At 40.2% G+C, this 19,678-nt stretch overlaps 2 protein-coding genes across 3 annotated transcripts; both read left to right on the top strand.

The window, feature by feature from the left end:
• Positions 1-318: 318 nt before the first annotated feature.
• LOC306826650 (peptidyl-prolyl cis-trans isomerase FKBP1A-like) lies at positions 319-2,953 on the top strand. Its single transcript, XM_079348106.1, has 4 exons — positions 319-444; positions 539-586; positions 1,411-1,523; positions 2,183-2,953. Exons 1-4 carry the CDS (start codon positions 408-410, stop codon positions 2,306-2,308), a joined length of 324 nt encoding a protein of 107 aa, XP_079204232.1. The 5' UTR covers positions 319-407; the 3' UTR covers positions 2,309-2,953.
• Positions 2,954-4,093: 1,140 nt separating this feature from the next.
• Positions 4,094-19,195, top strand: arhgef18a (rho/rac guanine nucleotide exchange factor (GEF) 18a). 2 transcript variants are annotated; one of them, XM_079347689.1, is made up of 21 exons: positions 4,094-4,327; positions 7,848-7,896; positions 9,045-9,181; positions 9,553-9,659; positions 10,351-10,491; positions 10,689-10,939; positions 11,903-12,028; positions 12,687-12,804; positions 12,973-13,224; positions 13,354-13,430; positions 13,598-13,779; positions 13,929-13,984; positions 14,699-14,878; positions 15,030-15,179; positions 15,551-15,663; positions 15,753-15,815; positions 15,915-15,962; positions 16,085-16,552; positions 16,913-17,234; positions 17,684-17,788; positions 18,167-19,195. In XM_079347689.1, the coding sequence occupies exons 3-21, from the start codon at positions 9,114-9,116 to the stop codon at positions 18,319-18,321; spliced, it is 2,982 nt and encodes a 993-aa protein (XP_079203815.1). In that variant the 5' UTR covers positions 4,094-4,327; positions 7,848-7,896; positions 9,045-9,113; the 3' UTR covers positions 18,322-19,195. The 2 variants fall into 2 exon arrangements, with proteins under 2 accessions (XP_079203815.1, XP_079203816.1); XM_079347690.1 differs by lacking the exons at positions 4,094-4,327; positions 7,848-7,896 and having other exon boundaries at positions 9,093-9,181; positions 9,528-9,659.
• The last annotated feature ends 483 nt before the right edge of the window (positions 19,196-19,678 follow it).

Here is a 19,678-nt window from a genome sequence, read left to right as displayed (position 1 = left end):
GCGCCTTCATGGATGCGCTCTCCTCAGTACAACGCCCATGCAGCGAATCCATCCATCGATTTTATTTGCATTTATCTCGATTAAAACATATATAACTTATAAGAAAATTCAAAATAGTAAACAAATGTAAACACCCAGGTACGTAAAAATCGCACCAGCAGTCTAAAAACACCTCGACTCTACTTCAGCCTGAAGATCAGCCTCAGCTGGTCTCATTCATGGGCGAAAAAAGTAAGCTTCACCTGAACGAGCCAATCACATCGCAATAGTTTTCACAGGACGAGCCAATCACATCGCAATAGTCTTCACTGGACGAGCCAATCACATCGCGTGTAACAGACAGACGCTTAAAGGAAAGAGAGCTCGTGCACCAAGAAGTGAGAGGAAACACTGCTCTGAAAAGAACAATGGGTGTCGAAGTGGAAACCCTGAAACCCGGAGACGGTAAAGATTAATTAATCTAGCTACTTTTTGTTTGGAAAAAAAAAAAAAAAATCTCAAAACGAATAATTTTTTATCTACGTTCTTCCTCTTTCAGGAAGGACTTTCCCGAAGAAGGGACAGACGGTTTCCGTACACTATGTTGGTAAGACATTACGTTTTATTATTGCAGCCATGTCATGTTTCATGGTATTAATTATGTTTTATTTAGCATATCACTCAATGAAGTATGAACCACACGGTCGATACTGATTAAATGTCAATACCATAATGTATTCTCGCATGTTAGAAATGGCGTGTTCTGGTAAAGGAGTAGCTCCTGTTCCGTAATGTGAGGCACAGGGCTTTAGCTTAGCTTAGCACACAGACTGGAAAGAAGGGCAGGTCTGCCGTTTCAATATGCACTCAATCCGATAACCACACGCCGGCATGCTCACTATTAAAGCCATGTTTTACTCCGTCCGATGTGGTAGTAATTCACCAGCTTGATCCAGATGAGGGTTTCCCACTCTCTGCCATTATTTGTGCTAAGCTACTAAAGCTAACCGTGCTCAAGCTGCATAAGCCTCATAATGAATGAAACGTGAAGTACCTTCAGGTGGGCTCGCTCCCTGTCTCGGATATTTATAATAATAAATAATTTATTTCTGGCCGCCTGTCAAAACAAAAAAGGACACCTTTCAAGCAGGGTTTTGCGGTGAAATGGCAATATCAGTAGGCTTGTTTGAATAGGTAACGTGATTTGAAGATGGACTGAGAGTCAATGTTTTGGATGTCAGGTGGGGAGGCAGAGCGGCTGTAGGCTCTGGATGTCATGCTGGTCATTTGAAGTGATAAAAATAATTGCCATATTGTTTACTCATTAAAGTGTGTTTGAAGCGTTACGAAAGCAAGTATTTTTTAATTTGTGGAGAATCAATGCACTAAGTGGATGACTCAAGACTTTGTTTTTAATGTGTCATTTTATAGGAACACTGACAAGTGGGGAGAAGTTTGATTCCTCCAGGGACCGGAAAGAGCCATTCAAATTCAGAATTGGTCAAGGCGAAGTCATCAAGGCATGGGATGAGGGTGTAATGCAGGTATGGAAAGATCCACATCAAGCTCGAGTTACTATCCAGTCTGTAAATGAGAGCTTGGTATTCATAATGCAGGGATGAATCCTGCTTTTTGCATTAAAACACCCCAAGAGTATATAAAACAATAAGGTTCTCAGTGGTGTCAGCTGAGGTGGACCTCGTGGCAAACGGCTACAACACATTTACCTATGATTCAACTCGGCCATGCCTCTCATTGTGTATTTCAAGAATAATTCTTTGACTTAATGGATGAGTTGTGGACAAAAAATGCCCCCCGTCATATGAACTAATAAAGAAATAATCCTTTAACATAAATTTGTATCAGGCTGTAAGCATGTTCATTTCCACTGTAAAAATGGGCATTATAATGTGGGATTTATTGGGGATGCCTTCACTTTTATCAAGGGTGCATTAGAAGAACTGCGGTTCTTGTTTGTTTTTTTTGGTACTTGTGCATTGGCTTTATTTAAAAAAAAAAAAACCCCATTAAGGTTTGTTTATACATGGAATTGAATTTACAGAAACTCCATTAGATCAATATTAAAAGATCCTACTTTTATGTAGTCCCTGGAATACACCTTGTAACAAAAATGCCAAAAAATAATTATCAGCCAATCATTATTAAAACTCCATTACTCAATGTGTTCCTTGTCTCCTCACAGATGAGTGTTGGTCAACTGGCCAAGTTGACCTGCTCACCTGACTACGCCTACGGTGCCAGAGGATTCCCGCCGGTTATCCCACCAAATTCCATCCTAATTTTCGAAGTGGAGCTCCTGGGTGTTTAAATGTTTCTAAATTCACCCACATCTCTGAAACAATTAAGCGTCTATCCAGAGGTGATGTCAGTACCATTTTTAACATGAATAAATCATTGTAGTAAGAATGATGACACCTTGGTATGTTGGTAACAAAAAAAAAAACTGGAACTTTTTTTTTTTTTTTTTACAAGTGCCATGAAACAATCAGAGCCATCTATCTGGATCACCACTGAATTGGAATATATCTTATGTGTTAATAGATCGGTCTCTTAAATGGTGTGACAATGATTATTAATGTCAAAAATGTATGTGAAACGCCTTTTAATCAAGAACTGGCTTTTTTTCATTTTATCCTTGTGTTGAACCCCTCAATAGATGCATCGATTTGAAAGCTTCAACTTTGTCACATTGTGAACAAGCACCTCATTTGGAAATGGGTCATGATTACATTTTTCACCACTGCTCGTATTTTGCCATTCATAGAAATAGATTTTAATTCCCAACCCTTTATTCCAAGATTTGTTTGCCATAGTTTAAGGCCTGAAGTGTCCTTGTGTTGTGGCATCATGCTTAAATGTGTTCTGTAATGTGTTTCTTTCTCCTGTCATGATCCTAACAAATTGTCTTTTCATTGGGTATTTCACTCTTTAATTAAAACAAAAGGATACAATATTTATGCCTCATTCCTTGTGGATGTGACTATGAATCACTTTACTGTTTGGTGAAATATTAGAACAAGTAGTCTGAAGAATATAATATATATTATTGCTTGGTTTGTTAGTCACTAATATAGCTGAGATATGCTAAAAAAAATGTCCTATGAAAATAGCTGGCTTGTAAGGCTTAACCTCAGTAAATATTTGTTCTTTAGGAACACTGTCAGTCCCTTCAAAGTAAATATTTTGTTTTTACGTAATCTGAATTTTTGCTATGGGTTCCAAGCAAACAACACCTGTCTGCATGATTTACATGTTAAACAGTGCTCTGTTGCTGGTCAGTCATTAACCTAAAGCGATAAGCAAAGAGCGGTTTCTGGTTTAAGGTGAGTATATTTTTTCTTATTAGAAAATGAATTGTCTCGGAGCAGCAATGAACAGTGTTTGCCCAAACTGCTGCCAAATTGAAAAAATAAAAAGTTGTTACCAAGGGGTTTTCAAAATATTGAAAACAGAAAAAGCAATGATGACATCTAAAAACGAATAATGGGGAAAATAAAAGTATGTAAACGTACTAGAAAAATAAAATTAAAAACTAGTCTTACAAAATTTGGAAATTTATGTTTGCATTAAAACATTACATTACACCATGCAAATAGAGAATATAAGTTCATGGGCTATAATCACCTCAGGATTGTCAACTTTTTTTTTTAATTGATCAACTTCATCACAATTAACATTCAAATTATATCCATTTTAAGTTTGGTAGTGTGGTTTAACAGGGTTTAAGATGTGCATTGAGATGCAACGTCTGTTGCCTTCACTTGCTCTTAGTGATCCTCAGCCCTACCACACATTCACACAATTAATCAAAGGTAGAAGAAGAAGCCGTCATCATGATCATGAAGTCTCAACTGATGCACCAAGCAGACTTGATTCGTGCCCTTACTTGCTCAGGCCTACTTATGCTACTTACTGGACTAGTTACAGTGACACTTCGGTCCTAAAATACGAGCCAAGAATATGGTTTGCAAATTATCATTGGAAGCGATGGCCATTGCCTGTGTCCCTGTTAAATAAATGCACGGATACATAATTTTACAAAAAAAAAAAACAACTCAAAATTCCGAGCATCCGGGGGAGCACGTGAATGCATGTTTAAATAGCGAATGAAGCGCTCATCCAGAGGAGGCTGGGACCATTAAACCACATCCCCTCAGCCCAGCTCCGTGTTTTTTCTTATTCGTGCACTTGTTCCTCCGGAGGCCTCCTCTCCCGTATCTCCCTCTCGATAGAAGTTGTCAACAGATGTAATTTTCCCCTCTCTATTGTTTGTGCCTGGATAGTCACCAAAATCGTGTTTTCCTGCTCTGTTTCATTTCAACACAAGGTAAGACATGAAACTGTTGTCAGCTTGTCCGGACCTACCTGGTGTGTTGTTGAAAAATACAACATGAGTACTTCACATCATCCAGTAAACGACAGAGTTACGTGACAATAGAAACCGAGGCGATTTATTTATTCATTTATTTAACTCTGAACCCACAGCAGAGGCAACATGTCGGGTGATATGTTGTAATTTTTATGGTCTGTTTGGTCAGTCTTGGCTAAAGTAGAAAACTTCTCCGTATGTCAACATTGGGAGACTCAGTTGCTCTGAAGTTGTCACCTGCAGCCACTCCTGTCTTTACCTTTGACTTCACACCTGCTTGGTTTATCCACCGAAACTCAGAAGCACATGTATTAGATGGTAGCTTAACCTGGCACTTTAATCAGTGGGTAATATAATGAATCTAGGTCACTGACTATCACCTGCTGGCAAGACAGAAGTACATTTGAATTCCTCACATTCTCCTTCCTCTTAATTACACCAAACCTAAACGCATTAACATCAAACGCACTATATTGTTATAAAACTTCTTGAGATAAAACAGCGTCAGGTAATTAAAAAAAAAAGAACCGGTTCATGATGTTGTCTCCATGTTAAAGGGCGGACTGATATGAAAGTTGAGATTTTTTTTAAAATTAAACAAATTACGAAAAGTAGTCCTCACAACGTCCAAATTGATTTAAAAGTTCAATTTGGACGTTGAAGTTTTCCTTCATCATTTGAAATGTGCCATTTTAAACATTTCTTTAAGTGCAAACATCAGGAGTTATTAGGTGGTAAAAGTAAAAGTCAATTAGGTTTTTTCTGATTAAAATAATAGACTTCAAATAAAATATAGAACTAAGGGGGATGCTAGTAGCCTATAGTGCCTACGTAACCATGTACAGAGGACATGGTTCTCATCTCATCAGTCTCTATTCAGCGAAGACATCACTTCAATAATAACCTTCATAACATGAAGGTATTGCGAAATCTTGCACAGTTCAAATCAAATTGTCTTGAAGAGGATTTCCATAACCAGTAATGGAAGATGGCAGAAATGTATGCTGTTGGTCAAAACTGTAACCAATTGGATGAACTAATACTGGCTTAAAGTGGTTTAGGAGAGTCGTTTTAATATTCACAATTGTAAAGAGAAGCTAACCTGTCATTATAAATACAATGCATTACTCTTTTAGTTATGTTAAGCAACTCTTCATTCTGTTACTCCTTCAGGATTGAGGACTTGGTAAAGGTAGGATTCAGTTGACATTGAAAGAAAAAAAACACTTTGGCATGCATTTACAACACACGTCACTAAAGATAAAATGTCAGGATCTAGAAGTTGAGTAGTAAACTGTGTCAAGGCTGCGTGTTATGAAGGTAAGGTGAAAAATGTATTCACGACCTGTTGCTGTAAGGAGGAAGCGATTTCAGCCATGTGGTGTTCCTGTTTATGACAGAATATACCTGTGTGATCATGTGAAACAAACACGACCTTGAAGGGTTTATTAGGAACAAGAGTATCACAGATCACTTGTTTCTTTTCGTACCAGCCTCCTCCTCAGGCTAATGGCTATAGTTTCACGCCTGTTAACCGTCGTGGTTGTTGGCCAGGGTTTCACTTGTCACATGTTGACAGAACTTCTGCCACTCTCACTTGTTTTAGTCGTGTTGTTGTAGCTGTGTGAAATGATTAGTGCCCATGTCTCCCTAAGTGACATTTCTTTTCGCTAACACAGCAGTTAGCTCCCCCCTCCTCCTCTTTCTGCCTCATACTTGCCTGACTCGCCTGTCTTGTTTTGTCTCCTGCAGAGAATGACCTGTATTTCATGCTTCTGTCTTCTATGTCACTGTGGGTGTATCACTTAAGGTGTGGCTGTCACTCACAAGCAGGGGCTGAATCCAACTGCCCTCTCTACCCTGGCTAATAACATACCGAGAGGCTCAGAAATGAGTCTTTAAAGAAAGTAAGATAAGTTCTTGCATTGTTCAAGCAGGAGGTGCTGCAAGGTGTGTTTCTAGAAAATAGTTGCCTGTGATCAGCTAAGGCTTAAACGGAGAGTAGCTGCTGCCTCTGCACGTTTAAAAACTGGAGCAGAATGAGCAGAGACATGCACACTGTACAAAGTGCTTTACATTGAGATACAGATAAACGTGCACACACCCATATGGCATACACAAGTCACATGTGGGGCGGGGGCATCATGTCACGATTAGAAACAACAACAATAGGCAAACAGGAAGAGCTGTAAAAAAAAAAAGCTTAAAGAAGTTCATTTTCATCAGGCGTTGAAAAGAAGCCGCAGATTCAGCCGATCTGATGGACAAGAAGACGAGGCTGTTCCAGAGTTTTGGCAGCTTTTACTGTAAGAGCATGGTCACCTCTGGCTTTTACATGAAGAGTGAAGAACAAAAACAAGATGTCGATCAGATGATCAAAGAGGCCGACCACTACTGTAAGGCTGCCACGGCTCAGAAAAGTGTGCTGGGGTCAGGCCATGCAGCGCTTCGTGATCAACCGTTCTGTGTGTAACAGGTAGTCAGTGTAGTGACGCGAGGATTGGAGTAATGCGTCAAAGACAAGGACAAAAAACATATTTTTAGTTTTTTTTTTTTTTTGCTAAAATCTAATAATTCAGTTGATAAAATCAGCAGAAATTTGCAACACTTTGTGAAAATCGAGATGGCTGAAGTGCACCAGTTATTGTCTTACAGATTTATGATGGCGACCTTGTTAATAGTAGTGTCAGTCTTTCACCTTTTGGTCCAGACGGAAATATCTCAACACATCCTGTATAATATCGACTGCCGTGACGTCATCCATGTCCCATGATTCATCCGAGTTTTTTACAGAGTTCTTCAGGTTTTCATAGAGGACGCCATTCCTGCTGCTTGGTCAGAAGCATATCAATGTGAATGGGATTAGTTACCGCTGATGATCACGTTAAATAGAAAGCTCTGCCGCCAGTGTGCGAATGGGAAGGTGTGGCCTGTGGTGTAAAAGCTCTTTGAGTAGACACAACACAAGCTCAAGTCCACTTCCCATTGCTGATCTTGATTTCTTATCATTGTTTGAAACACTTGAGGCAGACACTAGCAGGAGAGCTTCTCAATGAGTTTGTGTCACAGAAACTTAAGTCAAACATTAATGTGTGTTTTAGGTGTGTCGTACTTCAACTCTCTCTTAAATAAATAAGCTCAGATATGAATAGTTTGTTGATGGGGGGAAAAAATCAACAATTCTCAGCAGTGTTGACTGTTTTCAATGTTTATTTCTCCTTATTATATTTTATTGAAGCCATTGTTTTAGTGGATTTTATCAGTATAAAGATGTGTTACTCATGCCTTGGTACATGACTACAGCTGATGTGTCTCAGCAGGGTAAACAAAGGCCACAACACTTAAACTGGGACCCTGTCTACGCTCTGCCAGGGTCTGCAAAAAACTCAGTCTAACACTTACCCTATGACCTTTTTTTCTCTTATTTGACCAGATTATTTCCTCCCTTTTTATAATATTTGTTTTTCTGTGTCACAAGGAGAACGATGGAGAGCATGTCCCAGCGAACATAAGCAGAAGAATATAAGGTGAGTGATTATATTTAAAGGACAAAACCGTTAAAGGATTATCATGAAGTGTCTCGACTCTACACGGCTGGATGTGTGTATCAAGAGGAAACCCGATAGCGACGTGGTCACACAACACCTTAAGAACTGTCTCTTATATGTTGAATAGTAAAATCTGTGTCAGTGCAAACGTTGTCGACACCTGAACGTCTGTAATCGATCGTGATGAAATCATGTTGTCTGATGTGAAAGCGCTCCCATTTGTCTGTCTTTGCCTCAGAGCTGGTCTGAGTTTTCACACTTTGTCGAACCTGTTCCTTCTCCTCAGGGTGACATTTCCAATGCAACAAGCTGTTTAGAAGTTGTTGTTTTTTCTCTTGCAGGTAAACCTGTCTGTTTGAAGGCTGGTGAGTCAGCAAAGTGCCTTCAGAAACAAATGATAATAATGGTGTTTATTTTCACTTCCTGTTGCACTTAGTCCTGATGATCCTTCACTTTCGCTGTAGCACTGCATCAGTATCTATGTGAAGGCTGAAGTCAAAGTCTAAGCTTCTAAGAGAATGGAAACAGGACACTAGAGTTTTTGGTTTACTGTATACACAAAGGACCCAACATTAACTTCTCCTTGTTTTTCAACCAATCAGATTTCTCCAGTGAAAAATGATGCAGTTGCGACCTCAGATGGCCCAAAACATGCGACAGAACATGCACGTTTTAAAAGTGCTTCGTAGACTTTATGACAAGAAACTTTTTCAGGCACACATTCTCGAGCCACCTTTGGGTCACAACCCACCGGTTGAGAACAACTGCACTAGAGTATCCATGTTTGAATGAATCCATAACTGTGGAGCACAGCTCATTTTACTGAGCTTCAGTTTGGAAATATTGTGATTAAAAAAATAAATTCCAAAAGCATCCTTTTTTGTTGTTCTAAGTCACTATATAAGCGCATAACAGTTTCTAAGTTGTAGTTTATATTTCAGCCACTTCAATTTTCTTTCGTTTTTTTCCCCTTTTTTGTTACTTAAAGTTGCTTAAAAAGAGTACTTCTTTCTCTAGACTCACTATCTCTATTTTCCTCTGTCCCTCTCTCTCTCTCTCTCTCTCTCTCTCTCTCTCTCTCTCTCTCTCTCTCTCTCTCTCTCTCTCTCTCTCTCTCTCCCTCTCAGCTGTGAGGAGGGGAGAGTGTTCCTCCCCCGGCTTCATATGGCCTCCCCGCATGTTTCCTCAGTCCCGGCATGACTGTCATCTCTAAAAACCTCCGTGCTCAGTCTGGTTCCTCCTCTTCTCACGACACAAGTCCCAGGTTGGTGACCATGTATTTTAAGAATGCAACACTTCCGTCAGTGTCCTAGTTTTCCCTCATAAACAAGTGACATAGTTTTCTAGTCAAGACTTAACAGCTCACATACAGATTAAGGGAAATGTTTCCCTGGTTTGTTGTTAGCTTTTTTCATTTATTGAGACTCGTGTAGGGCCTTTGTTGTAGTCAGCAGCGTTTCACTTTTGACATCCCTGCAGTGTTACACTTTGCATCAGACAGATACTGTAGATTCAGATCTGAAGCTCCAACAGTGAATTCAGCAATAGTACTGAATGCTTTATTTGTGTGAGGGCATGTTTGTGCACTGACATCACTTTTACCTGCTCAGCCTTATCTCATCACGTATCACACAGATCGGGTGCGGTGCAGATGGATGAGGTCGATGGCCTGCGTTTGAAGCTCTCCACTGAGGACTCGGTGTCACTGGCTCCCTCTTTGGCTGAGCCCATCAACCTCGAAGGTTAGCGGGTCACTTTTAACAGGATTGGAATCTACTTGCTGTGCCATCTTGTCACAACAGGACTGTGTAGCTCATGGAAGTGTGGATGTAGTTTTAAGATTAATGGAGTAACAGCTGTTGTAAAGTTTGATCTTCTTAAAAATGCCAAATAATGTCACACACTGTTGAAGACTTTCACGACCTGGATTAGTTAATAAGGTTAATGCAAATAATTGACAGTGTGACAAATAGGTTTAAATCAGTCAGTCGGGGTTGGTGTGCTTACTACTTCTAATTATACAGTACATGGTTCGGCTTAATGTAATTGTGTGTCATCAGAAAAAGGGTAGAGTTAATTCTAACATATAATCTTCCTTCTGGTGTGATACTGTTCTTGACTCAACGGTGTAAAATATTGTTTTTTATAAAGTAGAATTAAAAATTACGCACATGACTAATTCTTTCATCTTTGTCTTTTTTTTTTTTCTTTTTTTTTTACATTTTTAGATATTGCTAATGAATGTTACGATGATTCCGATTCAGTTTAAGATTTTCTATGAAACTGTATGACTTGATGAAAACTAGTCACCTTAAAGTAAGACATTTAAAAATGATGAACAGTGCATGGCCGGTAAGTGGTCCCTATAAGATACATACTCATTTCACCATAATGATAAATCCTCTTTTCCGTCCCTTTCTGCGCGTCATCCAGACTCCCATTATGCTTCGCTGCGATCCGACCTTGAGTCTGATGCCCAGAACTTGGAAGCAGAGTCCTGGAGCCTGGCTGTGGACCAGAACTACCAGAAGACCCTGAGCAAAGAGGCCATTAAAAGACAGGATGTCATCCACGGTAAGCTGGACCAACTGATTGTGTTTATGGACTTACAGTAAATGGTGCTGTATATGCAGGAAGGTAGGGCTCCTTTTTAGGGCAGGTCTTTGTGTTTAAGCTGGTAGTTGTTCAGTCGAGCTCACACACACTTTCCAACCTCGGTGTCTTTAAATTGTTTGTATCGATTTATGGAACTCTTTTCATCACTTTCCTAGAGTTGATCCAGACAGAGATGCACCATGTTCGCACCTTAAAGATCCTCCTCCACGTCTACATGCACGAGTTGAGGCAGTCCCTGCTGATAGAAGAGTCCAGACTGGAGAGGCTCTTCTTGCGGGTGGAAACTCTGCTCGCCCTCCACCAGCGCTTTCTGAACCACCTCAAAGTCCGCCAATGTCAGAGTCAGGAGGAAGACAACCCAAACATCTATCAGATTACACAACTGGGGGATATTCTCATCTCTCAGGTGAGGAACTTTGATGGATATCCAGAAATATTCCAAAGAAGTACAGAATTTCCATAAATCACATTCAGGGACACACTGTGCTCCATGGCATGGCTTTAATGTTTACAGGGGGCTTCCTTTGTGCCTGTTGTTGTTTTATCACTCACATTGTTATTGTTTTTTGTGACTGACACATAGACAAGCTCAGGTTGCCTTCAATAATTATCTATAATGTATTTAAGATGGACTCATCATGTCCATTGAGCAGCCCTGTTTTCTCTGCTCACCTAGCTCTTCATATTGTGAGTACTGAGCTCTCTGCAGCTCTGTGGCTCTCTCTGACTGTGCTGACTGAGTACGCAGGTGTCTATAGGAATGGCTGGTATGTCTGGAACACACTGTTAGGGACCGCTGATGGGTGTGTTTGTCCATTAAGGATTGGCCGTCCCACCTTCATGCAAAGGGCATTGTGCTGAGCCATTTTTCTAGAAATACCAGAACCAGAGCGCTTGGTTCTGGAATGAATAGTTAACTATTAAGCTTAACGAGTAGACCGAGGATTATATTTCACATCTCTGGCATCGTTTGCCGGGAAATGACTTGGGAAAACGACCTTGAAGAACACACAGTTATATTTAGAGGTCACTGGACTGGACTGCTGTCAGCAGAATTGACTCTCCCTGAAAGTTGCATTTGAACAGTTTCCTCCTCAGTTGGACTTTGTTTTTGCTGCACTACCTTAATAACATTTCCGGTCTGTTTGTGACACAAGCAATATAATGCACGGGTTTGCTATGTGGCAGGTGTAATGCATTTTGTGTGGACAATAAAAACTGATTGAATTCTAATCTAGGATCCCCCCTCTCTTTTTACACATCGTCAAATAACACAATGTGATATTTTATAAAGACTTCTGCACAAGAGTTACTTTAAAACAACATGCTGGTATGCATTAATGCTGTGTTATTCTTCCTTTTGACTCAGTTTTCAGGCACAATGGGAGAAGGAATGTTTGAGAGCTACAGTGTTTTCTGCAGTCATCACAGTGAAGCCATCAGCTTCTACAAAGATCAGCTGCAGAACAACAAGAAACTGCAGATCCTCATGAGGGTAAGTCCTCTTCACGGATTGGTCACTTTAGGTACAGTGAAGGAATAATGATCAGGATGCAGTGAAGTAGTTGGTGTCAGAGGAAAAAAATGTGATTTCTCTCATTAACTAAATGTGAGTTTTTCAGCCTTGTAATTTTGTTTTATTTATTTATTTATTTTTCTCAATTAGGCCCGTCATTTTTTTTGAATCATTTCTGTTCAGCTTCTGATGAAATCAGAGTATAGCATTTAACAGGCTTTTTCCTTGTTCCATTTTTTTTAATTGACAAGTTTGTGAGTTTTTTTTAAGATAAAAATCAAATGTTAAACAATGAAATGTCAGAAAGTCAAGTTTATCCTCATTCTTAAATGTAAACAGGCTGAGGTCTGAGCCACATTTTCAGGTATAAAAGAGAGGGATTTGAAGGTGCACGTTCAGCACAGCTTTTTTTTTTATAGCAGTAGGTGGTAGCGTACTCCTGGTTGAATATTTGCCAATAAATTCCCCCTTAATAGTAGCTTTATGTGTTTTTAAAAAGATGCATATGGGAAGCTTTGGTGGGCCGGATATGGCCCGCTGTCTGCCAGTTGATGATCGATCTCTGTCCGACACAGATGTCGAGAGGAAACTAATTGGAATGGTGCAAGGCCTAAAAAAATGTCAATCTTTTCTACAGAAAATTGGTCAGCTGCCTCTTGTGCGAAGGTTGGGAATCCCTGAATGTTTTCTGCTGGTAACCCAGCGCATCACAAAATATCCTATCCTGGTTGAGAGAATCATAAAAAACACTGAAGGTAAAACCTCAACACTCATCTACTGTAACTCTCGGATAATAAAAACGTCTAACTCGCTACCTGCATCAGTAACACAAATGCAGACGTGTATGACTTGTATTTGTATGAAATGTTCTCATCTTAGTAAGCAAAGGCTTCTCCTTTTCTACATTTGAATCTCTCCCACAGATGACACAGAGGAGCACCAGTCACTGGTCCAGGCTTTGGCTCTGATCAAAGAAATCATCTCCCAGGTCAACGATCAGGTCAGTGAATACGAGAGAATGACTCGTCTGAGAGAGATCAGCCTTCGTCTGGAGCCAAAGTCTCAGGGCCGGCTGAAGGACGGCCAGCTGTTCCGCAGAGAGGATCTCATCCAGGGAGAGAGGACGCTGCTGCACGAAGGCGCCGTAACCTGGAAGACGTCTGGCAAACAGAAAGGTTTGCGACCTGTTTCTTGACAGCGGATGCATGAGCAGTGTGCGCCAGCAACAACATTTGGTTCAAGATGGATGGAGCACTTGTTTTGTTTGGATTTTGATACTGAGAAGCGTTTCTGTGTCTCTGCAGACGTTCATGCTGTCCTGCTGTCAGACGTGCTCCTCCTCTTACAAGAGAAAGATCAGAAGCTTGTGTTTCCTGCTGTGGTGAGTTCTGGAAAAACATCAGTGACAGTTTCACTTACTACCAAATAAATTAAAAGAGCAAAATATGTTAATAATTCTTTACATCATCTTTCATGTTTTTTTTTAAATTCCTATGATTGGGGGTTTTTTTCCTAGTACTAATAACTAATAACTGTATTATAACACAGGATAACAAACCTCCAGTGATCTCCCTTCAAAGGCTGATAGTCCGGGAGGTCGCTCATGAGGACAAAGCCATGTACCTCATCTGTGCGTTCACTGACAGCATGCCGGAGATGTATGAGATTCACACCAGCTCCAGACAGGAATGCATCGCATGGACAGCCCAGATCAGGGAAGCGGTGAACCGGTAAGCTGCAGAGTCAAAGGATGTGAGAATTTATTTAACGTTAGGGCCATTAACATGTGGATACAGACATCTGTCTCTGACTTGAAGTGCAAAGGATCAAAACATTAAACAGACCCAAGCATGATTCAAACGTTTGTGTGTGTTTTCAGCTATCCAGAAGAGAAAGCGTATCGTGAGCTGACTTCAAAACTGCAACAGTTTCAAGGTAAGAGAGCCAAGAAGAAACGCCTCTCTCTATACTTAGACAATATTTTTGGGTGATCTTTGTCCTTGTCAGAAAATCTAACTAAAAGAGCTGATCATATCATTTAGAATTGACATGTTCCTGTAGTACACACGTTTTCTACCTACAGTTGTTGTTTGCCTGTAAAAACTCTTTACGTGAAACTCGGTTTCTCCAAAAAATCCACTTCCTAGCCTCTTCATGCTCAGCCTAATTTAAAGGTAAAAGAAAAACAAAAGCTGTGTTCAGTATCCTCTATAGAAAGAGGGACTTATTCTGTTTGTTATTGAGGAAAGGTTCATTATTCTTAAAGAGATAAAAGAGTCTATGCCACGAAATGCTGAAAAATAAACATTTTATTTGGTCAATTTGAGTTTTCAAAAAGAAGCTCATGTTTTTCTTTGTGTGCCCTTTTTTTTCTTTAAATATTAGCTTTTTAAAAATGATGATGCAAACAAAAAAAAATGATATGGAGAAAACCCCCCAGAAATGTTTACTTGACCACCTCAGTCGACAAACATTAACATTGAACTCACAAGGACACATCTCTCTGTCAGTTTTCTGAGTACAACGGGATAAATGGAATAAACTTTTTTAATTGAGTAAAATATGAAAACTATATCAAGGCCATCTAATTATTTCTGTTTAGATTCATCAGTCAAACATGCTGCTTATGTTAAGCTGCTGCGCTTTCAGATATTCTAAAGATGAGGGATGACCAGATATGGCAAAGTCTGACAGAGAAGCAGCAGATCTTTGCCGCTCTGTATGAGACGGTGACAGAACAGGAAACTCCTCACAAAGGTCTGCTGCTGCGAGGAGAATCCACGGACCTCCACCAGGGGGAGACACTGCTCATAGGAGCCATCAATGAGAGTGAGTTTCTTCTTTTTCTTGCTTGTTTTCAGGCAGTAGTCTGTATTGATTGTCTTTTCTCAATAGCTGTCACAATATTACAATGTACACGTCATCACTGATATTGTCCCCTTAACTAAAGCGTAAGAACTGTTTTTTTTTTTGTTTGCAGTGGAAAACTTGCAGAGCCTGCTTTTATCCCGGATTAGAGACCCAAACCTTCTTCTGAATGAGAGAAAGTCACCGGAGGGACTACTTCTCGGAAGGACTGATACTGATGGGGGCGCCGATGATGAGGATCTGACTTCAAGTGCCACGACAAGTAAGCTGACATCAAGATAAAGCATGATAGAAATGAACATTTAAGTGTTCAGAGAGATGAAGAGAAAATCCAGATGCTTTAGGACAAAACATAACGAAAAGTTAATGATGAGATTTAAAACACATTTATTAATGTAAAACATAATGTGTGGAGGCTATTATATTTAACATTTAACAATAGTGGTAGGGAGGTAATAGTTACATTCCTGCATCATTTCTCAATCATCAGGTGTCGGGGAGTTTTGCCTTTGGTCGGGTTTCTTGTGTAAAAATGAAATATTGATGTTTGATTTAAAGTTGGCCACAATAATTCTTCTCACAACAAGTTCAGACTGAACAAAAAGTCGTTCCGAAAACGTTTGATTTTGTCAGATGGAGATGCATCTGACAGTCCTAGTGACAGCGAGGTCGGTCCGGATCCCAGCAGTGATTCCGCTTGTGATCCTCAGCAGCAGGATTTGTACGCGGGGAGTCTGGAGCAATCTGTGAGTGAGGCACATGTCAATCAAACCTCTTGTTTTCATTCTGGAGAAAAAAAAGAGAATTCATATGTTTGTGCAATTTTTTTTTAAAGGCTGATGATGAAACAGATCTGCCAACCTGCAGTTTTCCTTCCAGTCATCTCCACGAGGCAGAGGTAACGCTTCTTCACATGCACTTATGTTTCATCAGTGTCCTCTCCTTCTATCAGTTTTCACTTGCGCACAATCATTGATTTCTATCACTGTTTTTGCAGTTGTGTGACCGGGTGATACTGCTTGCACAAAGACTTTACAGTTTACAAGTGAGACGTTTCAACATTTCATTCATCGAGCACGTCATTTCAGTCTCTTATATTAGTGTCTTTAAACGTGTTGTCTTTGGCTTCATGTGTTATCATCTTTTATAAAACTCTCCTGTTTACAGGCAGTCGTGGTCCAGCAGGACAGCCAGATTGAGCTTCAGCAGGTGTTCAAGTCAAAGACCAAGCAGCCTGCTCGCCACTACAGCAATGTGCTGCTTGAGCAGGAGAAGCAGCGAAACCAGGAGAAGCAGAAGGAGGAGCTGAACAACTTGCAGAAGCTGCGGGCGCAGCACCGAGAGGAGCAGCAGCGCTGGGAGAGGGACAGGGAGCGGCAGAGGATCCAGATAGAGGCCCTGGAGGGTCAGCTTCAACAGAGGGAGGACACGTGCAGAAAGTGGGAGGAGAAGCTCAACGAGGAGAAAGCCGACCTGGAGAGGCAGAGGGAGGACTATCAGCAGGACCTGGAGAGGCTGCGGGAGTCCACCAAATCAGTCGACAAGGACAAGGAGCGTCTGAACCAGGAGAGGGAACGTCTGGAGCAGCTGCAGGAGAAGATAAAGAAGAATGCCAACTATGAAGATCCTTCACAAGTGAGGAACAAGATCTGAATGTGTTTAACATGATTGTGTTTTCATCCATCCATTAACTTTAAATTTAAAATATGCCCATAGAGATCTCCTTTTTCAGCACAAGGTACAAATTACTAAAGTAATAAAGGTCTTTTTTATAAAGAAGAAGAAGACGTTTGAACCTTCAGAACTCACAGCAGTCTTTATTTAAAGCTGACATATGGAAAGAAAACAGTGATGTTGGTTTGCTGAACATTTTTAAAATAATACTTTTGAAAAGCAATACATTGTTGGAATAAAACACGGAAACAGCAATTTGATCACACCAGTTGCTGCTAAACATGAATTTGATTTCTTAATCACTTCCTGTTTGTCCTCCAGTTCTGGGCTCTCTCCAGTTACCAGTCGTTCAGAGGAAGTGTAGTGAACGGAGGGGGGAGTTTGACTCTAACACCAAAGCTTCGCGCCTCGCCCTCCTTCTTGGACCCTAATGAAATACCCCCGAAGGTTCCACCTCGCAGGGAGAGCATCAGCCCCCTGCCGGCTCGGCCCGAGCTGCCCATCCAACTGATCAGCACCACTAACCAGGTCAACAAGCCTGCAGCCGTGCAGCAGCAGATCCCCACCAAGCTTGCCACTCTGTCCAAAGGAAAGGACAAAGGCTTGAAGATGAAAGGCTCCCACCACAGAGCGCACAGTGCAGGTCAGGAAGCAGATCGGTCTACAAGATCTCTATCACGCAAACACCCTTAGTATGTTTTCTGAACAGAATCTGACTGAGCTGATGTGAAAATTTAGCAGATAATATCAGGAAAATTCATATTAAGGAAGAAGGAAGGAGTGGTGATGTTTATATCCTGCTTATTGTGTTTCAGTATGTCTCTTAGTCTGAGTTTGAAATCTTTATAAAGAAATTTAATCTTGTATATAATAAAGAATGACAAGAAAAAATGTTGAATTCAGATGTTTATTTGAGGGCAGTGACTTTGTTGCTGAAAACAGTTGATCAGCTGCGATTTAGTTTTTAAAATAATTCAATATTTGTTCATCTTCATAGCTACAAAGATGTCTTGTTTAAAATTTCTTCAGAGTAAAATGTGTCTGAAGAAGTACTTAAATAAACTGACTCGAGTCTTGTCTTTCTACATCCAGCCTCCATTGACGTAAATCAGGTGCTGCCCATCCGAGTGACCGGGAAGGAAGGAGGCAGCATGAGAGGCAGAAGACACGCCAGTCCTCAAAAAGCCCATCAGTCAGGTACGGTCAAACACGAGGGCGAAACGGCTGCTCAATCCGTCTGGAATACAGATAAAGATATGGCTCCTTGTGGGATATTCAAGTTTTGATTTAAATTCATGGTCAATCCTCATGTCTGACTTTTTTTAAATGATACTTTAGATTATAAAAAAAATCTAAACTAAATACAGAAACATTTCAAAATAAAACGCATGATCAAAATGAGTCTCAGCACTACTTGAAGGTGAGTATCGTCAGCTTCAACTCTCACTCTGTGTGAAAGACTCCCAAGCTTAAAGTCAAAACTTAAAGAAAACAACAACTTTCCCAAATACGGTTAAGGTCCTCCTTTTTTTTTTAAATTATTTGTTTCTAACTGTTTCTTCTTTCTCCCTTCAGGTGCCTTCAACTCACCTGGATCCGTCCATAATGTGAAGACGTCTCAGTCCTTCAGCACACACAGGAGGAGCAACAGCGACGCTCCTCCTCCAGCTCCGCCTCCTTTTCCCAAAGACATTCTCGAACCAGGCAAAGAGAAGGTGATATTCCTTTAACCCTGAACTGCTGACTGGAGTTTGGATGAGGACTGGTCCGTCAGAAGACTTTAATGTGGACATGAACTCATGCGTCCAGTAAAAAGAAAACTGTCACTATTACAGGAATTGAACCCTGGATTTTAACAATGACCTAAACTAAAAGAAAACTAGGACATTTGACGCATTTTTACAAAATGTAAAAAAAACTTCAACTTTTTGTACATCAGGTTTGAACATATTTTTAATGATGTTGCAAAAACAGAACACTTTGCCAAAGACTTTTATGAGAAGGGATTTTGAAGCATTTTTTTTTTTTATTAGAAATGAATGTAGGTTGTTTTGAAACCATAGAGCACTCTGTCTGACCTCTTCAGCTATCTTTTTAATTTATGAATGAGAACTACAGGGTGAGTTGTATATTTCTAATTGTTTGCATCTGTTTGGATGTGAGTTGCCAAGCACAGGGGTTGGTTTGGGAATGAGTCAAATGCATAATGTATACCATGGTCCCACTCCTCAGCTGTAATACTATGATGCATTAATGATGTTCATGGAGGTGTATGTAACCCTGATGTTTGTACATTGTATCCGCTGACGTTCCCTGTTCATTAATGTTCATGTTATTTCACAGATTTTTCTCTTGTAAAGACAAATCTAACACTGTTCCTTTTGTTCTAAGTAAAACATCCTTCACAATCCAAACTCATGGAAAAGATCACTGACCTGACCCTAAAGCTGTGACTGAAAACAACCTTTTTAACATGTTCAAAGACACACTGAGTATACTATAGTCTTCAGTTAATATAATCGTGATGGATCGTTATGATTGTCTTGCTTTATATCAAATAATGCAGAACCGATGTGTTTTAATATCCTTATGTGGGCCACATTTCACAAAAAGAATCATTGGTTATCCTGTGAGTCCCACCACTGATTACTCCCCTTATCAAGTTAAAGATGAGCGCGAACAAGCTGCTCAAATTGTGTTCCTTTTTTTCCTTGCTTGATGTTTTTGAGCCTCCTCTTTGGGGTTAGATTGCTGACCCATCAACTCCGAAAACAGTTTTTATTTTTTTGCACAACCAGCAGTTCAGGCCTTTTTAATATCCAACACATTTTACAAGCTTGAATTTTACAAGCGACACAAATTAGACTGCACTCACTTTATTTGTAATCATTCAGCTGAAGGGAGATCACTTCCCTTTACTGAGCAGATGGGAAAATTACTGTGGACTTTGAAACTGTATGAACGTACGGTATGTAAGGCACTGCAGTCAGATTTATAAAAAAAATACCTGATGTGAAATGTTTAGGTCCGAAGTAATGATGTAAAATCCAGACATTAATATGGGCTTAGATTCAGCGCTCTGCACTG

The sequence above is a fragment of the Symphodus melops genome, assembly GCF_947650265.1.
Source record: "Symphodus melops genome assembly, chromosome: 7".
Lineage (NCBI taxonomy): Eukaryota > Metazoa > Chordata > Actinopteri > Labriformes > Labridae > Symphodus > Symphodus melops.
This window is presented reverse-complemented; position numbering and strand designations above follow the sequence as displayed.

Excerpts from the sequence above, each read along its gene's own strand:
- LOC306826650 (XM_079348106.1), top strand. The coding sequence starts at position 408 with ATGGGTGTCGAAGTGGAAACCCTGAAACCCGGAGACG. Across the intron at positions 445-538 it reads AACCCTGAAACCCGGAGACG|GAAGGACTTTCCCGAAGAAG; the intron begins GTAAAGATTAAT and ends TTCCTCTTTCAG. Across the intron at positions 1,524-2,182 it reads GGGATGAGGGTGTAATGCAG|ATGAGTGTTGGTCAACTGGC; the intron begins GTATGGAAAGAT and ends GTCTCCTCACAG.
- arhgef18a (XM_079347689.1), top strand. The coding sequence starts at position 9,114 with ATGACTGTCATCTCTAAAAACCTCCGTGCTCAGTCTGGTTCCTCCTCT. Across the intron at positions 14,879-15,029 it reads CATAGGAGCCATCAATGAGA|TGGAAAACTTGCAGAGCCTG; the intron begins GTGAGTTTCTTC and ends TTTTGTTTGCAG. Across the intron at positions 15,963-16,084 it reads AAAGACTTTACAGTTTACAA|GCAGTCGTGGTCCAGCAGGA; the intron begins GTGAGACGTTTC and ends TCCTGTTTACAG.